The 25095-nt window shown below is 52.9% G+C and overlaps 1 protein-coding gene and 1 long non-coding RNA gene across 7 annotated transcripts in view; one reads left to right on the top strand and one right to left on the bottom strand.

Annotated features, from left to right (window-relative positions):
- LOC121039862 (uncharacterized) overlaps nucleotides 1–2899 on the top strand; it is a 59125-nt gene extending 56226 nt beyond the window's left edge. For 3 of the 5 annotated variants that reach the window (XR_005795031.1, XR_005795035.1, XR_005795032.1), the window contains one exon: nucleotides 2471–2899. This is a non-coding gene — a long non-coding RNA (uncharacterized LOC121039862). Of the gene's footprint in view, nucleotides 1–2 lie in introns of all 5 variants that reach the window. The other 2 variants (XR_005795034.1, XR_005795033.1) reach the window with 2 other exon arrangements.
- On the bottom strand, nucleotides 2846–24704 carry RHOBTB2 (Rho related BTB domain containing 2). Of its 2 annotated transcripts, none has more exons than XM_040490277.1 (10): nucleotides 24584–24704; nucleotides 16777–16978; nucleotides 15994–16097; nucleotides 15289–15474; nucleotides 13643–14664; nucleotides 13216–13334; nucleotides 11411–11561; nucleotides 7816–7904; nucleotides 6897–7002; nucleotides 2846–5590 (listed from the first exon to the last, which is right to left on the bottom strand). In XM_040490277.1, the coding sequence occupies exons 1-10, from the start codon at nucleotides 24637–24639 to the stop codon at nucleotides 5373–5375; spliced, it is 2253 nt and encodes a 750-aa protein (XP_040346211.1). In that variant the 5' UTR covers nucleotides 24640–24704; the 3' UTR covers nucleotides 2846–5372. The 2 variants fall into 2 exon arrangements, with proteins under 2 accessions (XP_040346211.1, XP_040346212.1); XM_040490278.1 differs by lacking the exon at nucleotides 24584–24704 and adding an exon at nucleotides 21014–21585.
- Nucleotides 24705–25095: the final 391 nt, after the last annotated feature.

The following is a 25095-nucleotide window of genomic DNA, read 5'->3' on the forward strand; positions in this document are numbered from 1 at the left end:
AGGCTGAGAGAGGTGAGGAAGCTGCAGGAGAAACTTTTGAGGCTGGCAGAGGTTGGTTGACAAGGTCTGAGGACAGAAGCTGTCTCCGTGACATCAAGGTGCAAGGCGAAGCAGCAGGAGCTGATGTGGAAGCTGCTGCAGGTTCTCCAGAAGATCCGGCTCAGATGATTCATGAGGACGGTGACACTGAACAACAGGTTTACAACGTAGTGAAACAGCCTCTGTTGGAAGAAGATGCCACCTAGGACTTTCACAGCTACAGAGGCAAAGTCAATGCCTGGCTTCAAAGCTTCAAAGGACAGGCAGCTGGTGACTTCAAGTGAAGCCAGTGCTCATTTACTATTCTGGAAGGCCGAGGGCCCATAAGGATGATGCTAAATCCATCCACTCTGCCTGTGCTCGGTACATGGAACAACAAAGCTTGAATGACCACACTTCTGCTCACTGAGTGTTTTAAGTCCACTGCTCGCTGACAGTGCACGGGTCACCCATGAGCGCTGATGGAGATGGACGACGAGGTGAACGTGGTCTTTGTGCTTGCTCACACAGCATCCATTCTGCAGCCCATGGGTCAAGGAGTCATTTCAACTTTCAAGTCTTATTATTTAAGAAATGCATGTTGTAAGGCTATGGCTGCCGCAGACAGGGATTCCTCTGATGGATCTGGGCAAAGTAAATTGAAACCTTCTGGAAAGGAGTCACCATTCTAGGTGCCATTAAGATCATTCGTGACTCACGGGAAGAGGTCAAAATAGCAACATGAACAGAAGTTTGGAAGAATTCGATCGCAGCCCCCATGGAGGACCGTGAGGGCTTCCGGACTGTGGTGGCGGAGGTGTCTGTGAGTGTGTGTCGGGGGGAACGGCGAGAGAGCCGGGACTGGAAGAGGAGCCTGGATATGGCACTGAATTGCCGCCGTCTCGTGAGCAGACTTGAACAGATGAGGAGTTGCTCCTTCCGGATGAGCAAAGACTATGGTTTGTTGAGGTGGGAGCCACTCCTGGTGGAGATGCTGTGAAGATGCTTGAAATGACAACAGAGGGGTCAGAACATGACATAAACTCAGTTGATAGAGCAGCGGCAGGGTTTGAGAGGCTTGACTCCAATTTTGAAAGAAGTTTTGTTGTGAGTAAAGTGCTATGAAACAGCATGGCGGGCTGCAGGGAAATCGGAAGACTCGATCAACACGGCAGATTTCATTGTATTATCTTCAGGAATTGCCGCAGCCACCCCGACCTTCAGCAACCACCGCCCTGATCAGTCGGCAGCCACCGACATAGGGACAAGACCCTCCACCGGCAAAAAGATTATGACTCGCTGGAAGCGTGGATGATGGTTAGCATTTTTTAGCAATAAGGTATTTTTTAATGAATACATCGTTTTGGACATAATGCTATTGCACATTTCAACAGACTACAGTATAGTGTAGACATAACTTTGGATGCACTGGGAAACCAAATAATTCATTTGACTCGCTTTATTGTGATCGTCGCTTTATCCGGGTGGTCTGGAAGCGAACCTGCAGTATCTCCAAGGAATGCCAGCTCAAGTTTGCATGTGCACTGCGAGTTGTTTTAGGGTGGCATTCTTTTCAATTCGTGGCACTTTGTCCTCCTAACAGCGTTGCACGTTTTACTTGCATTTATTATATTGTAAGATGCAGTCATGTCGGATGTGTGCATTTACTTATGTGTAACTATTAAGGCTACAAGGTGTGTGTCTTCCGTTTTTATATTTTTGTATAGATTTCTATGAGCATGAAGAACCTTTTGAAATGTACTCATTAGCTGGATTACCCAAGTCACCTGAATGGGAGGAGGCCACCATGAAATGAGGAGGAATACAAAGGGGGAGGTTGAAAAAGCCCACTTCTAGGGATGGCACTGGTGGGTTCGGTGCTCCCTCTTACCCAGTTAGCGCCTTCCAGGATTAGACGACCATAAACTTCTAAAGTGCCCACTCTTTTCAACATGATAATTTTGTGGCTGTATGAGTATTTATGTTATTTCTAGGCAGATGTTTCCAAGTAAGGAGAGTGAGGGGAAGTGGTATCCACATGCAGCCCTGTGTTGGGTGCTCCCAAACACACTGAGGGCAGTCAGGCGTGGGCCTCCTTCTCACCTATGGATGGGGTGGGGGCGGGGGATGGGTTAGATCTGAGCGGCAAATAGGTTCTATGTCATGTGTCACTGCAGGTCACAGGAGTAACCCTTCAGGCCCATTTTCCTTCTCCAGAACTTCCAGCATATCTATATTCCAGTCATGGCGGGATAATGTTATAGAGGTCATGCTTGGGGCTCTTGGTTTTTTCCATCTCAAAGGTCTGTGTGTCCCCAGACTGGTATGGCTGGACCCAAAGTGGAATCGCCTGAACGTCTGGGCACTTTCAGGGTCTCGGTGTTCTAGTAGAGTTCTGTGGGGGCACAACCCTCACAGCCTTGCTGTTTGTCTCTCTCCCACTTCCTTCCAGAGGCCCCGCCCTGTCCCTTCCCTTTCCTGAAAGACGCGAGTGTTTCCTGCCTCTGCTGTCCCTTCTGTGTGGGGCACTGTATCTTCAGGAGGAGCCAGGAATTTTTGTCAGTCAAGGTTCAGCTCACCCGTCCCTTTCCCAAGAGGACTTGAGCGCCCATCCAAAGGATTAGCCTCATCAGTGTTTGTCATGCTTACTCATTTAAGGTAAGCTGCGTCAGAGGACGAAGCCGATCCAGTCCAAATGGCACTTGGCGCTCAATAGGCACTTGATACGATTAGTGATTGGTGTTCTCTCGTGCTTCTCTCCAGGGGAAGGTGCCACCTTTGAAGAGGTTGTTGGACAATATCAAACAATACAAGGAAGGCCATTAGGTACAAAATACTCATGTATTTATGAATTCATGACCAAATTAAATATGAAACCTTATATAAAAAGAGGTGTGTGTGTTTTTTCTCCCCCACCCTCCCAGTCTCCACTAAAGCAGCTTTGAGTGACACAAGTACAGGGGTGTGTGTTCCTGTGACTTGCCCTTCCTGTCTCCTGGGGGACTGGAATTAAGCCCCTCCTCCCTCCCTTCCCCCTGGGAGGACACTAGCCCTGGTCTGGCTCCCCCAAGCCTCCCCAGGTGGCATCTCTGGCTTGCCCCTGGGCCTGCTGGGTTCCCACAGAGCAGCTAGGAAGAGGCAGCGGGTCCCTGAGGGGTGAGCCCACCCTGGTTGCTGGGGTGGTCCTGTGGCTCCTCTGCTGTGGGCTTCCTGCACCTCCTGGGCCACCCTGACTTTCCCTCCCCTTGGCCTTCCTGCATCCTCATCAGTGGGCCACACTGCTCAGCCCTGCAAGCTCGCAGACACCCATTTCCCCTCCCCTTGGACGTGAGGTCTCTGTCCTCCCTCTCATCAAGAGTTCCTGGGAGGCCCCGGGCCCCACCTCTGGCTCCCTTCTCCAAGAGCCAAGGTGCAGAGTTGCACCCCCCTTGCACACTCCCTCCTGCCCCTGCTCGTTGACTCATCAAGTCAACCTCGCCCTGAAGCCAAGGGTGAGAACTCAGCAGGCAGGAGCACAGGTCTGGCTTGCCAGCCAGCCAGCCTAGAGAAGGGGAGGCAGCCGTGGCTCTGGAGAAGTCTGCAGCTCAGACAACAGAGGTCATGGCCACTCCAGACCTGCCACGTCCTGCTTCTTCTCCTGATGACTTACCATCAGATCTCTAGGTCTTGGCACCACAAAGCTGTTGCAGACTTTTCCTCGGTTTCTGGGTTTGCTTGATCCCAGACCTAAAGCCAGGGTCTTGCTGGTGGAGCCCACCCCAGGCTTCCACCCATCATCAGCGGGACTCTGACTTTTAAGTCTAAAAATGGTGTGGGGGGTGAAATATGGGTCAGGATCACGAAATAGGGAGAGGTCAATTGTGGCCCAGCTTTTCCCCATGGAGCTGCAAGCTGCTGTCTTAACCCCCACAATCCTCCAGTCTTGTCCCCCTCTTCCTGGGACTGACCTTGCTTTGCCCCCTCCTTCCCTTTTACCCCAAACCACCGCTAAGTGAGGTTATGTCCTGTGCTCCTTCATTACAGGGACTCCTATTCTCCAAGTTGGTGTCCTTTCCCCTGACCTTTGACCCCCAACACATTCACATCCTGTGAAGTCACTCTCTGAAGTCGAGGGGGATAACTGATTCTCAAGATGGGCAAAGTAGGGGTCCAATGCCACGTTTGAGCCCTGAGACCACCCCGCCCCTGCCCCTGAAGCCTCAATCCCAGCATGTTAAGTCAGAATTTTTGCTGTCCTCTGAGCAAGCCTGCAGGGCCAGGGCATCCTCAGTCACAGCCGGTGACAAGTCCTTGCCTGACAGGCACTGAATCAATTCCACAACCTAAACTTCTATGTCATCAAACATGGAGGCCCCTGTGCGTAAGCTATACAGGATCTTCTTGTATTTTTCTTCCTTTGAGGGAATAGAGAGGCTAAAGTGTTTTGGTTGGTGGTGATTTTGTTGTTGTTTGGGGGGTTGTTTTTTTGTTTTTGCTACTTTGGCCCCACCGTGCTAAGAAGCCATGCTAACCAGAGGCAGGAGGAGGAGCCCAGGAGAGCCTGGGGTTGCTGCGCCCAGACCCCACCACCCACGTTCTCCTCTCCCCCTGTCCCAGCTGTTTCCTTTGGTTCCCACCTCAGGATCTGAGTGGGGAGGGATGGGGGAGGGAGAGGTTTCCCACTGCACCAAGAGGCACGGCTCTGAGGCCTGAAGCTCTGAACAGTCTCTGCCATCCTTTATCAGGCCCAGACGCCTACCGCCTAGGGAGGGCAGGATGGCTGCAGAGTGCAAGCCTTCCACCTGTGGCCTCGGCAGCTGCACCCCAGGATGTGGAAGCCTGGAGTTGGGCTGAAGGCTTAATTTCTACCCTGACTTCTCCAGTGAGGATCTGAGTAGGCGCCGTGTGGAAATGCCCACAAAACATCTGCAACCCTCAGGTCCATTGATGGAAAAAAGTGGCCAAGAGAGACAGGACCTTCCCTGCGCGCTGCCGCGTCCTGGGAGGGGGCCGCCTCCGCAGACCAAGACACATAGCCTCATGGCCGGGAGAGTTTCGCTCGGGTGCCAGCGTTCTCCAACCCAGAGTCAGATGCCAGAGCTCTCCATTCCTTCCCTGCTCCCCACCTCCCAGCAATCGTCCGCCTCCTGCCCTGCTTTGGAACTGGGGACCCCCGCAGGGGTCCCTGTCCTGATCCACAAGGCCCCCCTCCTCTCTTGCTGAGCTGCGTTGGCTGGTGAGAACAGCCCTGCCCTTAGGGTCCTGGTTACGCGGGTCCCCTTGTCCCTGGGAGGTGGAGGGGGCGATGCAGAAGAGCAGAGGGGCGAAGGCGAGTGGGGAGAACAGCAGCGGGATCAGGAGAGGGTGGCAGCGTCTCAGACCACAGCCGAGGAGGAAGATGGGGACGACGAGGAGGCCGCAGAAGAGGACGGTGAGGACGGACTGTTCCAGAACAGCCAACGCCGCTTGGGCTGCCGTTTCAGGTGAAGATAGTCCTCCTTCTCACGTTCCTTCCGTGCCCGCTGGTAGTGATCTTCTTCCTTTAGGTACCAGACAGGCGGCCACCGGTGCTTCTCAAAATACTCCTGGTTTTCTGGAGCAGAACAGTAGGGCCGTAGTTAGAGGGCAGGAGAAGGGGAGAGAGGAGGGCTGGGGCATGGAGGGTGTCCAAGGGATGCCCGCGGCGGCCCCCACACTGCCATGGGGACTTGCAGCGGCCCCCATCCGGGTAATCAGCCCTGCCTTCAGAGCCCCCGGAGCAGGTGCGGGGCTTCCTGAAGAAAGTCAATGCCAGCAGTGGGGCCGACAGCGTTGGGAAAAGGTCCTTCCGCTATGCTGCACTTTAAAGGCAGAGGGCACACCCAGATGGGCTTCACATGCCCTGGCAATGAACCAGGCTGGGATGGAGCACGAGGAGGGAGGAGGGCAGCAGGGTGCTGGGCATGGCACAGGTAGTTGGTGGAGCTGGGTTCTGAGGGAAGCATCGGGAGGGAGGGCTGCAGGAGTACAAAGAGGGTCAGCCTTTAAAGGAAAGGCTAGGCTGAGGGGTTCGGACTGATCCTGGAAGGCGTGAGGGGGCATGCAAGGTTTAGACCAGGGCAGTGATGTGGCTGGAGCTGTGCCCTACACAGAAAATGCCACAAGGGTGCAAAGGAGAGACCAAGGGTAGGAGGACGGGAGGGTGCAGGGACAGCCTGGCAGCAGGGAGGAGGGCACCACAGCGTGGAGGGCGCCCAGTGGAGACCTGAAGAAATGGCTGGCGGGAACCCGGGGAGGCCAAAACATCTCTCCCCGGCGCTCGGGCAATTCCTTTCGGGCGCCAGGACTTCGAGACATTCATTAAGCAGAGGTAGGACCGCAGGGACCTCAGAGGATACCAGGACCTGTGTTGTCCAAGCTGTGCCCTTTCTAGGTTGTGAAATCAACGTGGTGGGTCATGAGCAGCATTTAAAAACAATTTGTATAGTTTTTTATATGTGTACCAGCTCCCAACATAAAATGCATTTCTTATTGTGGAGTCTTTTCTGAAAAATACCAACTCTGGAAAAAAAAAAAATCAAGTCTGAAATACCAAAATACCAAAACAACTAAAAAACACACAAAAAAACCCAAGTCTGAAAAACACCAAAAGTCCAACACCCTCTTTGTACTCGTGAGAAATAGAAGCCCAGAGAAGTTAAGTGAATCGCTCGATGTCCCCAGCTGCCCTGCCCTTTGCCTGGGCTTCCCTCTGCTTGGCTGGATACACCTTTGCAGGCTGCTCCCCACCCGCAAGGTCAAGTTCAGCCCAAGGATCTTGGGCAGCCATCCGATGCCCTCAGGTCGAGTCAGAGATCTGGACCCAGGTTGAAGCCCCTTCAGCAGACGGGTGGAGCAAAGGTCCTGCGGGAGATGCTCACCTGGGGACATGGCCTTCATGTCTCGCGGGAACTTGCGGCACACGTTGTTGTAATTGGTGCAGATGTGGTGAAGACACCAGTCGGCCAACTGGTACGCACAGTGGAACTGGGGACAAACAGGAGAGCATCTGTGCTGGAACCCCAGGGCAGGGTCTGCACAGACACCTAGTGCTGTCTTCAGAGCCACATATTTGGTGTAGACAGGCAATGGCCCTGCAGTTGTAAAGGGCCCATCTCGAGAGGCAAACCCACGCAAAAGTGTAAGAAAACATTTACTTTGCTCTTTGGCACCACCACCACCATCACGTCACCTCTGTCCTGCCCCCAGCATCCAGGACATCCACAGCTGTGTGTGGTGCCTTCCTACCGTGTCTGTCCTCCTTAGATCCCACCGCAGAGATGCCCCCCCCTTCTCCCGTCAGGGACCAAAGCAGTCTGCATTAAGGTGTAGACACCCAGGCTTAGAGAGCTGACCTTCCCAGCTGCGTCTAAATGCCTCAGAGCCGCAACTCCAACTTCATCAACTAACTTCTGGTGGTAGAATTCCTACACTCAGAGGGCCGAAGTGGGAGATTTCGCTTGTTTGCTTGGGGATGAGGAGGTGGGCAGCTAATATTAGAGGAAGGGTCCTCAATGACCGAAGGCAGGCTGAAACCATGTCTACACGCGAGACTGGGCTTCCTTCCCCTGCCTTATGGTTGCACGATGCCTCAGTCCCTCCCCGCCATGGCCAGCCTCTCCTCTCGGCATGTATCCTCTGGCAGGAAGGATGAGACGGGCTCTGCCGAATCAGGGAACCAAGTCTAAAAATGGGCTCCCTTCCTGCCCTCCGCCTCCCAGGCTTCCCCATTCGCTGCCAATGAGCATACAGAGCCCAGAGTCAAGAATGTTGGAGAGATCCCTTCCCCAGCCGTCATACCTGAGCCAGTTCTAGGAACACAAGGACATCTCCATCAATGTCCACCATCATCTGAGTTGCTTCCATCAGCCCGGTCACTGTGTACTGCTCTGTGACACACACAGCCAGGAATTAGCCGAAGAACCACACGAATGGATATGTACTCATTTATACCCCCCGGCAGGGACCCCACTGCAGGGCAAAGAGAGATGAGGCCAGGTGGAAGTCCCAACAGGCCGAGAAAGGCCATAGCCAATTTAAGTCTGCTCCCACCAGTGAGGAAATTGGGATTACAACAAGACTTTCCCAGTGCAGTGGGGATGGGGAGTGAAGGTGGATGTCAGGATCATGTAAGAGAATTGTTCAAACTACGTATGTCGTACCCAGTAGTCTGATATATGTAGGGTAAAAGCCCCCAGTGGAACCAGCCATTGATACGGACGGGAGACAGCAGTAAGTCTCAGAGTTCTCTCTTTTGCCAAGAACTACAAATTAGAACTATGGATTAAACCTAAGTGTTTGTATTAATTTAGATTTTAGAACAAATTGTGTACTAACCTTACATTTTATGTTAAAACATTTACATTGAAAAAGTAAACACTCTTAATCCTGAAGTTTAACTGTATCAGTATAGACTCATGAGGTATCTTTAAAATATACTTCCCAGCTCAGTCCATGGAAAAAACCTAGAAACAAGAGCTCGAAATGATACATTGGTAATGGGCATCCCTCATGCACAGATTATAGCCTGGAAATACCATTTCCTATAAGAAGCAGACTTCTTAGAGAAATGGCTGATTCCAGGTCCAGGGCAGGAAATGTACAAAACGAACCTGGACATCTTGTCATTCCACATAACCAGAAAGCTCACTCCGATGCCAACTTGAAGAGATCCCTGCTGGCAAAAGGTGCGGTGCAGTACTTTAGCGTTAATAAAGTAACTGCAATTATTTGAAACCGATCAAGTACATTCAAATCTAAAAGTTGGTAGTAATCCTTAAAAATAAAAACTAACGGGGCACTCTCCAAAGGTGATGGGAACCAAAATCTTGAAATCTTGAAATCTTGAAATCTTGAAATCTGGTCAGTGAAGAGGAAACAGTCAAGCATACACCTGCCCCTCCTGTATGAAACCATACTACTTGGTAAACAAAAAGTAGGAGGGAAGCTTCTCTCCTTTTAGAAGGATTCCAACAGATAAAGAAGGAATGCCTGAATTGGAATATTACCATTTCATAACACCTAATAAATCAGTGGACCCACTGACACTCAGTGGCTGCTAACATCGCAAAAAGAGAGAAAGCTTCTTGATGAGAAACAGAAATGGGGCACCTGGCTGGCTCAGTCAGTGGAGCATGTGACTCTTGATCTTGGGGTTGTGAGTTCGAACGCCATGTTGGGTGTAGAGATTACTTAAAGATAAAATCTTAACAAACAGACAAACAAAACAGAAACAACATATGAAGTAGTTTTAGCAAAAGAAAATTGAATACGAATCTAATCTAGCCTCTAGAACCAATGACCAATCAGTGAAATCTAGATTTTCTAGAACATCAGTGGGCCTTTCCCAATAGATAAGTTGCAGGGGGGGGGGGGGAATCATGGACAAGGAACCTTTAGATTAGAAGAAACTTAAAAGGCATATAAAAAATAAGACCATGCTATAGTGTTTAAGGGTGCACACTTAGAAGATAAAACTATGAAGAGTAAGGCAGTGAGGCCATAAAAAATACCCTACAAAAGACTAATAGGTAAAGTGTTACTCCTGAGGAGGGAGAAGGACCCGGCACTCGGGTGGACAGGCAGGGGGCTTCTGCTGTGGCTGGCAAGGGCCTAGCTCCTGATATGGGTCATTTGAATCTATAATAATTCATGAAGCTAAACATATAGTTCATGTATTTGTGTCATACTGAACAATAAGAAGTTTTAAGCTTGAATTAATAACTTCATAGAAAGCATACCTCATGAAACATAAAGCATCACCAACTGTACCACGCTCAACACTTGCTGCTAATCCGTGACAAGGTACATACACAACACATGCTTGTATGTTTTGTAGTGTTTATGGGCCATTTCCCAGGATGAGTCATTCAACGGTATTTTCTACAAGCCTTTCCATGTGGCAGTGCAGTGTAACATTTTTGATGGCTCACTTGTTTCTGATTGCCCACCATGATAAGGCAAACTTACAGAAATATCTTTATACATATTTTGCCTTTGGGTCATTTCTTTGGAGATAGTCTTTCAAAAAAGTTGAATTACTCGGTCCAAGAGTTCGGGAGCTGTCTGTGCTCTGTGAAGACCACACCTCTTTTCACAGGCAGTCCTGGTGGACTTACTGTTTCAGCTGTGATCTTTAGAAGCCTCTCTCTTGCTCCCCACCCTAAAGCCCTCTGTGTCTCCCACTAGGCTCCCAACTAACATTCCAATTCTTTTTTTTTTTTTTCAACATTTATTTATCATTGAGAGACAGAGAGAGACAGACCATGAGCAGGGGAGGGTCAGAGAGAGAGGGAGACACAGAATCGGAAGCAGGCTCCAGGTGCTGAACTGTCAGCACAGAGCCCGATGTGGGGCTCGAACTCACGAACCGCGAGATCATGACCTGAGCCGAAGTCGGACGCTTAACCGACTGAGCTATCCAGGCGCCCCTAACATTCCAATTCTGATCGGCAATTTCTTCCTTCTCCCTACGACCCAGCCCCATCTTATTTATAACTAATTTCTCATCACGGTTTTGCTGTTTTCCTCATCTGTAAGTCCCAGTCTTCATCACCTATACAGTGCCCCAGCAGCTCTAATGCTAGGTCCTTCCCTTAATCTCAGCTCAATATCTTAGGCCCTGCTCTCTGCCCCTTGACCTGCCCAAGAACATGAACCCCGATATCAACACCAGCACAGGCACCAACACCAACACCAACACAGCACAAATGCCAGTTCCAACCTCAACGGGAGCCTTCTGCCTGCTTGCATCACTGGCCCCAGACCCCCTTCATCTGGACCATTCCTGTCCTGCAGCCCCTTGGCCCCCAACAGCCTGCTGCTCAGTGTCCCTGTTGCCTCAGGCCCTGCTCCATCCCGAGGACCTCTGTATTTGGCCTTTTCTAAAAGCTGAGCTCTCATGGTCTTTCAAGGAACTAGGCAGGTCAATGTTTATTGTCTGTTTCTGGGAGAAGAACCAGAAAGCGAAGGTGGAAGAGAAGGAGAAGGAAGAGAAGAAGGAAGAGAAGAGAAAAGAAAGAAGGCAGAGGAGGAGGAGGAGGAGGACCCAAGAGGGGATGGGGAGTGAGGAACTGCGTTCTATTCCTCTTGACTTGAGCTTGCCAGAGTGAGACCCAGCTGGGAGAACACCAGGCGCTGTCATCTGCCGGAGACAAGACGGTTGGGCCCAAAACCCTTCGCGGAGAGCCTACAACGTGACACCACCAAGCACGTCTCTCTCACTTCTTTACATCTGTGTCCTCTCCAAACCCCAATACGCATCGACATATTTCACTGGGTGTAAACACATTCCCTTGGGGCTAGCAGCCTGTCCCTTGGGAGGAGACAGGCGAGAGAAGAAATAATGACTTCTGGGGGTTTCCCTGGCTTCTCCCCCAGGGAGATCCTCTCGTACCTGTGAGGGCAACCAAGTGTGGCAGGCAGAGGCGGTTGGCCAAGATGATGAGCTTCATGTCGTCCAGGTCGGGACTGGAGGTGAACATGCCCGTGTAGAGGTATTCCAGCACTGCCCTCATGCAGCTCTTGCTCGTGTAAGGAAACACCACCTGCAGGGGGAAGGAAGACAGAAGGCCTCAGTAAGGTCCAGCTTTTGGGAAGGAGGAACTCAGGTCTGAGAAACTGAAAAGGCCCTGGCCCACACGGGCCGGGCTCCCCCAGGCTGGCCAGCCATCCCGCCGCTGCCCCGTACCGACTGGGGAAGCCCTCAAAGGCCTGCATCCCAGAGCAAAACCCTGCACGGAGCCCACGTGCTGACAGCACCAGTGAGCAGGGCTCTGACAGCTTTTAAAAGGAACTAGATTCTCACTGGCATGCTTCCAAAGCCATGCTGGCTTGGAAGGTGTTTGAAGGAATCCTTCCTTTCACCTGAACCCACACCCCAGCCCCTCCTGGCCTTGCAGAGGGCAGTGTGAGTGGGATCGGCTTCTCTCTGGCTGCCTGAAGAGGCTGCTTTGGGCCCCTGGGATCTCTTCAGAGCAGTGCTGCAACAAAAACTGCTTTCTCATCAGGCACAAGTCTCCCCAGGCGGCGTGCAAATCGTCTGGAGCTTTGAAGCTGCTTCTATGGTACCCAGAAGTGCGCAGGGCTGGCTGCCCCTGGGGCTCCGGGGAGCGCCTGGTCTCACACTCACAGAAGCCAATCCCACTCACGCTTCAAGGTTCAGAGACCAACTCACATCTCAATCCCTCCACTTAGCCTTCCGGAAGGGCTTCCTTCCCAGAAATGTTAAGAAATTCCTATTCTGTGTCACAGGACGCTATGCTGTGTTAGTCCTAGTGCAGTCTTTCGCTCAAGTGTTTGGTGAGCTCTACTGAGGGACCAGTGTGGATGCGGGGTGGGGTGGGGACGATTTGGCGCAAGTGCAAGACCCGGTCCCCACACTTGAAAGAAATCCCAGACCAGTCGAGAAAACTGTGTGGATACTCCGAACCTCGTGCGGTTGCACAAACTTGTACCTTGTTAACTGCGAGGCTGAGTGATGCACAATTAACGGTACGGGAGCTTAAAGAAAATAGAGAAGGGGCGCCTGGGTGGCTGAGTCGGTTAAGCGTCCAACTTTGGCTCAGGTCATGATCTCACCGTTTGTGAGTTCGAGCCCCACATGGGCTTTCTGCTGTCAAGACGGAGCCTGCTTCAGTTTCTCTGTCCCCCTCTCTCTCTGCCCCTCCCCTGCTCTCTCACACACGTGCTCTCTCCCTCTTCTCTCTCAAAAATAAAAAAATAAACCTTAAAAAAAATAATGGATTCATTTTAGGACACACAGAACTTTTTCCACTTGGTTCACATGTGTTAGGGAGAAAGCAAAATACAACGTATAGAGCCAAGGAATTGGAAGTCTCGAAGTCCGAACCTCTCCTTTCTACTTACATAACTTTGTACCAGACGCTGAACTCCTCAAGGGCCTCACTTTCCCTATAAAGTGGGAACACTATGCCATATGTGTGAGGTGATACAGGAGATAATGTATCAAAAGTGCCTTCTAAACCATAGAGTGATGATGTTACTATAACTCCCTAATATATCGTAAAATCCTTGGCTATGGGAAGAACCATCTCATCATAAACGTCTCTGGAGTTGGTCACTCAGCAGTTAGCAAGCACACAGTCGGTGCCGAAGAAAGTACCAATAAATAGCAGCTGCCTCAGGTGCGAAGTGTGTAGGTCTGGCTCTCCCTCCCACCCAGTCCCATCCTGGCCTTACCTCCCTGGTGGAACTCTCCACAAATGGCCCCCCAAACATGGCAGCCATCCAGTCACAGCTGGAAATCAACAGGGGCTTATGGGCGCTGATGGTGCCATCATCCAGGATGAAAGTCACATCTGTCCAGGAGGAGAAGAGGCATCACGTGAGGATGTGGTGAAAGAATGTGGGACAACCAACCCCCAAAGATTGCCACCGTGCCCAGACAACCCACTTCCTTCCGAAGCCACGGCTGTGGAGTGCTACGTGACCAAGCTCTCAGGCTTGGGGGACTAGGCTTCAGGAGCAGAGCCACCACATCTCCAGGACATCAGCAGCTGAGACGAATGACTCAGAATGCTAATCAGACCAACCTGGACTCTTGAGAAGGCAAACTGGAGGGAACTTCCCTGCCTTCTGGCAGTCAGTTCCTAAGCACAATCCGTACCTGAGAAGGTGCCCTTTGCCAAGCACTCCTTAACCCGGTTGGTCCGACGGACATGGAAGGCCTTAGTGATCTCTTGGTTCATGAAGGCCTCATTGTTGAGAATGTTGGCCACCATCATGCGTAAATCAAAGACCTCAAGCAGTTCAGCAATGTGGGCGATGTGCATGAGGTCCCGCTCGTTCTCATCCAGCTCCCCGGTGTACAGGTACTTGAGAACAGCCCGGAAGGGCCCCGGCTGGATGGAGTTGTCCATTTTTACCACCACCATCAGCCGGGATTTGTAGGTCAGAGGATCTTCAGCCATCTCTTCCTGGATGCTCACAAAAGCTCGGCTCCAGGAAGACAGTACTCGACCCCTCCCTGGCAGATACCCTGTTCCATTGCCCCGCAAGATCCCATCGCTGGTTGAGGCGCGGAGCCCAGCAGGACCGGAGCCCCCGCCCTCCTCCACGCTTTCGCATACATCAAAGCTGGCCGCCCGAAGCAGAAAGTCCCGGCCATGGTGGTGGTGGTGGTGATGGTGGTGGTGGTGATCAGGGTGACCCCGGTGGTCCTCTGGGCGGGGGCCCCCTGGCCCCGAGGGGCCCCCCAGCTCCCCCTCACTCAGGTCCATGAGGAACAGGTCGTAGAACTTGGAGGAGGAGGTGGAGAGGTAGATCTTGTGGGCAAAGATGCGCACCCGCTCCTGCAGCACCAGTATGACATCCGCGCACAGCGGGTCCTCCAGGAGGTGGGCGGGGCACTCCTCGCTGCTGGAGGGGGGATCTGGCACCACGATGATGGGGGGAGGCGGCTTGGGAGGCAAGAAGGGCGCCTGCAGCAGAGGCCGCTGCACATTGCGGAGGTGGGATTTCCAGAACTGCAGGTGCCGGCGGGAGATGAGTGCGGCGCGGATGGCGTTGTCAAAGACGTCCTTGATGCCGAACTGGGCCACCACGCTGGTCTCGTAGTAGGGGATGCCCAGCTCCTTGGCTACCTCCCGACCCTTCTCTGGGGGAAGGATCTCATTGGGCTTGATGGGCCTGGGAGGTTCAAGAAGGAAAACTAAACATGTTGGTGGGGGAAGAGAGGAGGGGCGGGGCAGGGAGAGGCAGCTCTCCAGAGCCTGCCTGTTCTCCAGGGGGCTGGAGAGTCTCTGCTCAAGATCTGTCTCTGCCCCACTCCTGCCCTTTCCTCCTCTGTCTAGTCAAATCTTACTAGTCCTTCAAGTCCCCTTCCAATCCCCTCTTCGTTCAGGAAGGCTTCCGTATTTCTGCCAGAGCCCCCGTCCCACCCGCTGCCAGAAACTTCTGGCAATGAGCATGCAATGTTCCACATTGGTTTTTAACATGTTCAAACATCGAGTTCATCTCTCAGCATGATCATAAGTCCCTTTCATGCAAAGACTACCTCTTTTTCACCTTCTCTCCCATAGTGCTTAGCCCAGTATTACCCACACAAGGTATAAGAGATGAATGAATAAATGGATGGATGAATGAATGAATAAATGAATGGGAACTCTTTCTGGCCCCCTATATGGCTTGCTTCAAACGGAGGGTAAGGTGTGAGGCTGAGTGGATTCCATCAGAGCTGAACAGGGAGCCATGGAGATGCACCCCCTCCCTCTGTCTTCCTCTTCCCCCTGCCTGGGCACCCACACCCCTCACCTAGCCAAGGGTCGCCTGGCCCTATTGACGGCCTCCAGGTCAGCATAGCGCAGGTCCAGCTGGCAGCCCACCAAGATGACAGGTGCTCGGGGGCAGAAGTGCTTGATTTCTGGGTACCACATGGTCTTGACATGGTGGAGGGAATTGGGGTTGGCAATGGAGAAGCACAGAACCACCACATCGGATCTGGGGGCGGCAGAGTGAGGTTATGGGCAGAGAAAGCTAGTGGTAGGTTACCTGCTCCTGGAAGAAGGGAGAACACACATACCCACCCCACCCCTATGCTACAGTCCCACATCTGTCATATGTATCTGCTCACATGACTTTACACAGAATGCATTACGACAGCCCTTCTAATGTAGCATTTGAGAGCTTTCAAAAACCCTCGTTTTGACCTCACAGCTATCTTACAGTTTAGAAATTACCATTTCACAAACCATGGCTGAGAAAATCATTTAGAACAGTTCCCCTAATTGCTCATAGTCACAGAGCTGATAGGTAGCAGGGCTCAGAGTCTAACCTGGCCTCCTGACTCCAAATCCAGCCCCTTCCACCACCCCGGGCTGCCTCCCCTGTGAGGGTTTGCCATGCTGTTTTCTCTGCTCCCTCCTCCCAGGTTAAATTCCACAGTGTTCCTCCCTCCTTGGGAAAGCAGAGAAAACCTACCCACTTGGCTTCCTGTAGGCAACCAGAGGCCTTACCTACCTCCCATAAGCAAAGCGGCGGTCTTTGTGGTGGTCTCCAAAGGTGTCCCAGAGGCGGAGGGAGACGCTGACATCATCTACCACATCTCTGGAGCGTTCCAGCACCTGTGGGGTGGGCCAGGGGAGAGGAGTGGGAATCGAGGGCAATAGTTCTAGGGGCCCCCCACAAGTCAGCTCAGGCTGGTGCCAACTCAGCCCTGAGGGTCCCAGACAGCATGGGGGTGGAGGGACAGAGCTAATACCTCTGTCTGTGTGTCCTGCCCAGCACTATATCCAGGGGCCACCTCTGCAGACTCAATGGCAAGAGCGGCCTCTAAGCTGGCCAGCCGGGAAGGGACTCTAAGAGGGCCGACTGTCATGGTGTGGAAGGGGGCCTGCCCCGTGCCCAGCTTTACCTGCAAATAACAAGCCTCTGATTTTGGTCTTGGCCGACAGCTTCTCTCTTCCTCTCTGCCCTCAGCTCTCCAACGCCTCCCTCCCCTCAGTGCTCCCCATTACTGGGGGCTGTGACTATACAAGATGCTGCGTCCCAGGCAAAGCTTGGGTCTTAGGCACCAGCCTGGCCACGCAAACCCCAGATGGTTAAGGATCCCTTCGCTGGGGTGGGCTCACCTCAGACCTTTCTCCAGGGGCTCCTTCCTCTTCAGCTGCCTCCACCCCATCCCCGGGGGCCTCCGTGAGCTGAGCACAGGCCCGGCTGAGTTTGGAGACACTGAGCCATGGTTTGGGAAGAAGCCCAGATACGCAGGGTGGGACCCCCAGCCAAGTGGCCTTGCAGCCTTACCTCCTGGCACACCCGATACTGGTCGATGGCCCAAACCGTGGGCACGTGGGTGGCAAGCAGCTGGTACTGGGTGAGCGTGGCATTGCAGGCCCGGGCACAGATGAGCCTGGTCTTGCCCACCGCGTTGTCTCCCACCACAACGCACTTGATGGTCTCTACGTTTGGCCTTTCATAATCCATGTCAGAATCCATTAATTGGGACCTGAGGAACAGGAGCATAGTGGTCAAGGTGGCTCCACACACCAGCCCCCTGAGGGCCAGGGCCAGCGGCTCTCCTCAGCCGGGACCGGCCCCTCTGCCAGCATTTGAGCAGAGAGGGAGAGAAAGGAGCAGGCAGCCATCTGGGCAATAGTTCTGTGGGGCCTAAGAAACGGGGGGCCCATTCAGGCCGAGAGGAGTGGTTCCACCACATCAACCACTGGTCTGCCTCCTGTTGCCACCATCCTCCCGCTGGGCTCCTGGCTGGGGGAGGCCTACGAGAGAACCCTAGGCAGAACCTGCCTCGGGCCTGTCCCCACTCTCCCAGGAAGAGGAGAGTCCGCCTGGGAAGCGCACTCATCATCCGCTCTCCTCCTCTAGGCAGCAGAACAACAAACAGCTGAGAGAAGCAGAGTCCCGGCCAGGTCCCCACCCCTTCCCAGCATGCCTGAGGGTAGGGCCACTTTAAAATTTAATGGACTTGTCAAAGCTGGGTGGCAGCTCTCCTGGCCTCCACTTTTGCCTGTCTCCCTCCCTGGTGGTAGGTTTTCAAACCCTGGCTTGTCTGTGGCTCCCCTTCAATGCTAGTCCTCAGCCTCTTTCAGGGAGATGCCAGAGTTTTCCTTCCCAGTCCCTCTGGGTTGGAGAGGCTCCTGGACGCACCTGGGCAGCCCATGGGCCTCCCCTCCCCTCCTCTGGGCCTGTCATGTTGCCTGGATGGCTCGCGCAGCTGCAGGCCCAGTTTTGAGATGGCAGAGGGGATAAACATGGGCCTGTGACTGTATGCTCCATGGTCAGGGGGCCTGGCCACCCGTACTCAAGTGTGCCCTGTAAGCACCTGCAGGCAGCCTCAGGGAGAGGGAGATACGCCCCCTTCCACACTCCCCGTTCCTAGAGAGGAGGGCTCTCAGGCTGGAAGCCCCCAGACAGCTGGCGCTCCTGGAAGGGTGCTCGCTCAGTTGGCTGCATGGGTGATGGGATTGCTGGGAGACGCAGAGGACCAGAAACTTGGACCGGAATTTCCAAGCAAATGCTTGCCTCGGTTTCCTTCTGTGTTGGGCACAGAGGGAGGGCTTATCCACCCACAGAGAGGGATGGCTCAAATTAACAAACAGAATGCCCTTTGGTAGTCGAAGTGTCATATCAGTGTTTAAAAGCTGTCACCAGGAAGGGCCCCTCAGCTTGAGGGCTTAGGGGGCTTTGGGTGGCAGTCGCCCAGTGGTATCTACTCTCTTGAAAGGGGAGAGGGGAGGGGGATGGGGTTGGGCAAGGCAGGCATTATTAGGAAACTCAGTTTCACCTAGGTCACTGGCCTGTTCACAGTCCCTGGGTGCACGAAGTCAGCCGGGGGCTGGAGCACACTAGAGGACTCCTTCCTAGGCCAAGGAAGGCTGAGCTCATAAGAGTCCTGGAGGCAGTCCAGGTGCCCTCACTGCTGAGCCATCCAGCAAGAGAGCAAGGCCACCAGCAGCAACAAAGCAGCTCCATTCCTGCCGGGCTGTAACTGGATGCCAGCCTGCAGGAATGCAGAACTGAAATATCCAAGTAACGATGGCAACTGGGATTTGCGCGAGTAGATACATCTCAGCAACCTAAGCAAAAAGTGCAGCAAGGACTTTTCAATGAGACAAGCACCCCCTCCTTCTTGGAATTTTACAGGAACTGGACTCTAAACAACAAGGGGTCTCCCTCCATGCAGTCCCTCCCCGCTCTCCACAGCAGGATTCCTCCTGCCTCCTCCACCCACCTCACCCTCCTCAGGGGCAGCCATTATTCTAACCACCACCTTGCCTCCGCCCTGCTCTCTCCTGAGCTGAGGACCAGGAACCCCACTTTGATGGTTCCTGGTCTCAAGTCAGACAACTGGGAAGGAATCATCCGGGCTGTAGTTTCTGTTCTATAAATTGAAGAACAAAACTGACCGAATCCCAAATACAAATACGATTAGCTGTAGGAGACTAAAACCCACTAGCCCATAGAACTTCCTTCTCAAATTTAGGTTCTAATGGCATGTGGGTGTGTAAGCAGAAGGGGCGATGGGGAGGCATGGAAGAGGGGCATCAGTTCTTCAATTCAGGAGCATCTGGAAGGCGAGGAGGATGCCAGAACACCAGCAGAGCAATGCAAGTTCAAAATCAGAGAGTTTATGATTAAAATACCCCTGCACACCTCATGCACCTCGAGGGTTAAGTAGGGGACAGCCAACCAACAAGTAGGAGAGGAACACTGCTGTGAGTTTAGACAGCAGACCTGCTGGGTGCTACTCAGGCTGGACAGCCTCTCCTCATCCCTTCTTCAGCTGCTCTGCAGCCTTCCCCTGCTTGTCCTTGGACCTCCTCCTTATTTTTACCATTTTCACCCACTCCACCCCTGTCCTGACTGCGGGACTTCATTTCTAGGAAACGTCATACCTAGGAAAGGGCAAATCACTTCACTTCTCTAGGCATCAGTCTGCCCTTCTGGAAAATGGGTATGAGGGCTTTGGAAGAAAGTTTCCCAAATCGTGGTGAATTCGTGCCAAGAGAGTCTGGGCAGAAAGGAGGTATTTGTCTTCTTATGTAATCTGGTATTATATAATGCTAGATTACACATCTATATATGTAATTCTATCTCTTTTTAAGATACAGACTGGCCCAATTAAGCCAGCAGACAAAACTCTTAGTCGAATCAGGCCCGTCTTAAAGGCGGATCCTGCACTGGAGACAGCATGCCAAAGCCACCAGTAATGTAATTTTTTTTGCTCTAGAATATTGCTACTTTACTGTACCATTGCTGATGTATGATGATACAACCCATTCAATGAGCTTCTCAATTTCCGTTTCCCTGGCACTCTCCTTCAATGACTCTAGACTTTTCCACATCCTCATTCTTTCCGAGCCTCTAGACTAACCACCATAAACTATGGCTTCCTTGCCATCCAGCCCTGGGTATCACAACCCCCAATTCATTCCTCTCCTTCAGTGATCCCAGAATCACATAGATACTCCCTCCCCACCCTGTCCCATGATCCCTGTCCCTCTCTCCACAAACAGCCTCCTGTCCACTGTTCTCCTAGATCTTTGTACTCAGGCCAGGCCAAAAGGCAAGGTGTGCTCAGATTAGCTACAACCCTCAGCGGCTCCCAGTCCCACCCCCACACCCTCACACACACTCTTTGCAGAGCCCAGAAAAGCCCCCCTTTCCCTCCCACAGCTGATAGGAGGCTTGTTCATCTGTAGCTGCCCTAGTCTGGTTGTCAAGGAAACAACAGAATCTCCCTGGGAGCCTGGCTTGTCTCCTAGCAACCAATATCCCACATCCTGCATCTTACAAAATGCAAAAGGGAGGAATATCCTGAAAATGAAGGTAAAAATCGAGGAGGATGGATAGGAAGGGAGAATCGGGAAGAGAAGACCAGAGAGGGTGGCCTTGGAATTAAAAGAGGCTGCCAGTGGGTTGCTGACATTGTAATATCGGGAAAGGTGGGGAGATGAATCCCTCCTGCAGATCCAATGGGCAGCAAGACTCAAAGGGATCTTGAATGATCGTATTAACAAAAAATGCAAACCTAAACACATGAAAAAGCCTTCTGAGACATCAACAAACAACGCTAAGCATCTCTCCCATAGTTTGCCAGAACTCTGATGCACAGACTGCAGTGGAGTTGGGTTGAAAGAAACATGTCCGGAACGGCGAGCAAAACATCCAAATTCCATTGGTTTTTAACAGAAACATTTCCACCACTCTGGACCTTTTTTCCTGACACGCTGCTCTGCACACACACACGAAATAAAAATAATTTATTTTAAAGATGGGGAGAGGGGAAGGCCACGACACGCCAAGGCAATCAAGTCATCCGCCTTTCCCTAGAAAAGCCCGGAAAAGGTTAGTCCCACGCCCCCCGAGACCCCAACAGCCAAAGCTATACCGAAGGGGAGAAGGGGAGCGGAGGGAATGTCAGAAGGGAAGCAGATAGGGCCGGGAGGGCACAGGAGGGCGAAGCGGCGCGTTTCCAGGTAGCTTGCAACCCGGCCATAACAGAAATTAATCATTTACTTACACCACTACATGTGACGGGGTAATTTCTAGTGTAAGGAACACATCTCTTCCTGCTAAGCACGCTCATTTTAGTGAAATGTCTGGGGGTCACTCCGCGCGTGCAAGTTAGGACGATGCCGGCGCCGCCGCGCTGCTGCTGCTGCTGCTGCTGCTGCTGCTGCTGCTGCTGCTGCTGCTACAGGCTCCGGGCCCGGGTCGCGCTAGATCAGAAACTCTGACAGAGCAGCCCAGGCCGGACGGCGGGCCGGGAGCGGCCGCGCGCGCGGCACTGCAGCCATTGCCTCTTCCGGATCAGCATCTCCCCGCGCCCCGGGCGCCCAATGTCATGGAGGCACGCCGGAGTGGGCTGTGCGCGGCCGCTCAGACCTCGGGCGGCGGGGCCGCGCCGCCGCCGCGGGTCCTCTGGCTGCGGAGGCTGGAAGCGACGCGCAGTTGAGGAGAGGGGCGAGGCCGCCGCCGCTACGCGCCCGGCCCGCTCCGAAGGCGCGGCCGCGAAGACGCCTAGCGCTGCAGTCCCGGGGACCGCTCACGACCTCCTTTTTTCATTCACAAAAAAAGGAAAGGGAAAAAAAAAAAAAAAAGAAAGGGAGGAAGAGAAGGGGGAAAAAAATCGCACCCAGGGCGACGGCCGTGACAGGCTCCGCCCACCGCGGAGCTCGGTTGGTGGAAAGGGGTCTGGGGGCGGGGAGGGGGCGGGGAAAGAAGGGGATTGGGTGCCCTGCGGCCCCGCCCCCGGCCCCGCCCCTCGGGGCCTCTCTCTCTCCCTCCCTCCCTCCCTCCCTTCCCCCCGCCCGGAGGCACGCGGCTGGGAGGGTCTCGGCTCACCACCGGTGGAGGTCTCCTCCCTCTACCTGGCAAGGGGCATTACCGCGCTGGACTCCCACGGGGTTTTCCCCTTTCCTCCGGAAAGCTGACAAAGAACTCTGAGACGCATCGTAGCCCTGGAAGGGATGTCGGTTAGGGAAGGGGAACTTGACATATTTTCCTTGTCCCTTAAACCCAGGCCTCCACCCCTTGCCCCTGGGGAGAGGAGCACAGCGTTTCCATACAGGCCCTACTCTGGCTTGAGAGTTTTCCTGGCACTTGAGGGCCTTCCTCCCTTGATCACCACCGTGCAGCTAAAGCCTGTGCCTCCGACTGCTGTGGCACATGAGTTTTAGAGTGGGTCACTGTATCGCCTGTATCTTTTCCCATCGAGAGCTTCTCCTCCTCTTCAGCAGTCTCTGCTTCCATCCCACCCCCATCCTATTGCCACCTAGAGTTTACCAGTATCTTCTGACCTCTTAAAAGAAATGCCATGAAGACACTAGCCCCAGAGACAGTGCCTAAGACACCTTTGAGTTCTCCGTCTCGATTTACTCCTCTGTAAAACAAAGAGATTATAAGGGGTGACATCTGTAATATGAGCAGTCCCCAAAGGAAGTTTATATGTTCAAGGCTGGTTTGATTATGATGATCTTGACTACTGGTAATTACAGCAGCCAGCTCAGTCCAGTTTGATCCGTCTTGTCATAACCTCTGGACAATTTTTAAAGTCAAGACTGACATGCCTCCCACCTAACCCCCTCCAACTTGTGCTCTGAGAATGCAAATCCACTTTAATACTAGTTTATGCAAGATATGATCAGGAAGAGAAATCCATTGCCAAAAAAAAAAAAAGCCGAATAAAACATGAATTTTGTATTCTCTGAAGCATGCTTTCCATCCATGAATGCATATAATTGGAAGCTGCCCATTAAGGTATTTGTGATAAATGTGCTTTCTGGCCTGGTCCATGTTCATTCAATAAGTGCCTGATTGGTGGGGGATGCTACCCCTGCTCCTTCTGAATCCACCCAGACCTGGAGAAGAGGTTAAGAATGACTGAGGGTGCCGCTTGACCCCTCTAGTGAGGATTCAGTCTCCATAAGAACAGAAAGTATTGGTTGGAATACACGCGTTGGAAAGAAACTTAACCATGTACAGGTGTATTCTTCCCACATGTTTGGCATTGAAGAGCCTCAGCCCATCTTCTGTGTGCTAGAGGTCCCTGCCCCAGAGGACAGCCTAGCATGACATCTCTGTGTGGGTGCCACAGAGGCCATGGCCTCTCCCACTGACACCCGCTTGCCCCCACCCAGCTCCAGAGCGCCAGCCTGTTGGCTTCACGTTTCACACAACACAGAAGGAAAACAGAACTGCCCTCTGCCCAAAACCATGGGCGCCTAGGCCTGCCTCTATGGAGCCAATGCCTCCTCCCTCTTTGGGAAAAGAGCCAGATGAGCCTGCGAACGCCCCTGCCCAACTGGGCTACCCTGTGGGGATTCAAAGGTGTAAGCCTGGCCAAATGAAATTGCACCTCCTGTTCCCATTTGGCAAACTGCCTCAGGCAGAGCCAGGGTCTCCCGCTGAGGGACAACAACTTAATTCCCTGTCTTGCTTTTTGCACACAATCTTCTTTCTCAGCTTTTCTTGAAATGAGAGTCCTCCCTGATAGCATCACCTCTCCGGCATTCCCAGTCAGAGCCTCCTCCAACATCCCTTCCCTCACCAAAGCCCTCTTGTGACTCCTCCTTCCCAGTGACGTAAACCCCTTGAGCCTGTCCCCACAAGGCACCCTCTCCAACTAGCCCCATAACCACCCTCCTCAAGGACATCACGAGCTGCCATTTTCTGAAGCTGGTGAGCAGGAGGCCCAGTCTGGGGAGAACACTCTCCTTCTTGGTTCTCAAGAAGGCACCCATGCAGCAGGCTCTCAGCCAACGCCACAAGCCCTCCTCTCTCTGTGGCTCTGAAGGCGCCTCTTCAGTGCCAGCCCAAGCTCTGCAGACCCTGCTTGGTGCGTCCTCCTCCACCCTGCACGTTCCATTTGTTTCACAGGCAGCTCCAGCCTTTCTACGGTTTGTAGGCTACTGGTCTCTCTTCTCTCTACCCTCTCCTGGAACACTCAACCCTCTGCAAAGCCCACCCCACAGGCCTTCTGACATAAAATCTGCCCCCCTCCCCAGCAGTGTGCAGTCTGGGCCACATGGCATTGCCACCCTGTGTTTGGGACCAGCTGAGAGCAAAAGCAGAGGCATCTCAACATGCAGAGCTGGTCAGGGTGAATGAGCCAAATCTGGAAAGTCTAGAGTCTCTCAGCCTCCTTGCCCAGGGCTCAGGGGACACCACCAGGTACTCACAAGAGACAGAACCCTTCTGCACCTTTGCTCAAACAGTTCTCTCAGCCTGAACACTGTTCTCCTTCCCATCCCTCCACCTGGATAATGCTTACTCATCCTTCAAGCCTCAGCCTAGATGTCTCTTCCAGAAAGCCTACCATGAATACTCCCTGAAAGTCTGCAAGTTTCCCTCCGCTTCTTCTGTGCTCCCCTAATAATACCAATCACAATGTTCTATCATTGGATCTCTCTCTCTCCCTCACAGTACTGAGAACTGTTTAGAGAAGGGACCATGCTTGTTCAAGAGCTTCCTTCTTGCTGGTGTGGCAACTAGTATGTAATAGGAACTCAATAAATGCTTGATGGAAGAACGAATGTTTGGGTGGGCAACCTGATGAGGAGGGACTTGACACCACCCAGTGGCTACTCACATGCTGTCCAGAGAGGTCTTCCACATCTTGTACTGGCCTTGTCTTTGGGTAGCCATTGCTCTGTGTTCCCTCCGGGTTCCTGCCTGGGCTGGACAGAAGTGAATGGGGCAGCCCAGGGGAAGACTGTGAGAGAAGTAATAAATAGCTGTAAGTTACCCAAAGTAGTGCCCAGGTCAGTCAGCCCAAAACAGAGGATCTACTCAGGGCAGGAGTGTGGCTCCTTCTGTTCAGGCCCACTGGGCTGAGACACAGCCTGGATGCCAAGACAGAGGCCACCCCAGGGAATCAAGAGGCTCCTTGAGGGACAAGAACTGGGTTCATGGTCCATCCCATGCTGCGCATTCTGAACTGGTTTTGGTAATTTGAAAAGAGCACTCGGTTGTCCACTAGGAGACCTGGATTCTGTCCTCACACAGCTATGGGACGTTAGACAGTTCCCTCCTGTCTCTGAATCTGTTTTCTCATGTACAAGGGTTGGGTCAGGTTCATCCAGCAATGATATCTAATAAGGG

The sequence above is a fragment of the Herpailurus yagouaroundi genome, unplaced genomic scaffold (genome assembly GCF_014898765.1).
Source record: "Herpailurus yagouaroundi ecotype Mexico unplaced genomic scaffold, PumYag 181, whole genome shotgun sequence".
Taxonomy (NCBI): Eukaryota; Metazoa; Chordata; class Mammalia; order Carnivora; family Felidae; genus Herpailurus; species Herpailurus yagouaroundi.

Excerpts from the sequence above, each read along its gene's own strand:
- RHOBTB2 (XM_040490277.1), bottom strand. The coding sequence starts at position 24,639 with ATGGCTACCCAAAGACAAGGCCAGTACAAGATGTGGAAGACCTCTCTG. Across the intron at positions 7,905-11,410 it reads ACACTTGGTTGCCCTCACAG|AGCAGTACACAGTGACCGGG; the intron begins GTACGAGAGGAT and ends TGTGTGTCACAG. Across the intron at positions 7,003-7,815 it reads TGTTCCTAGAACTGGCTCAG|TTCCACTGTGCGTACCAGTT; the intron begins GTATGACGGCTG and ends GTTTGTCCCCAG.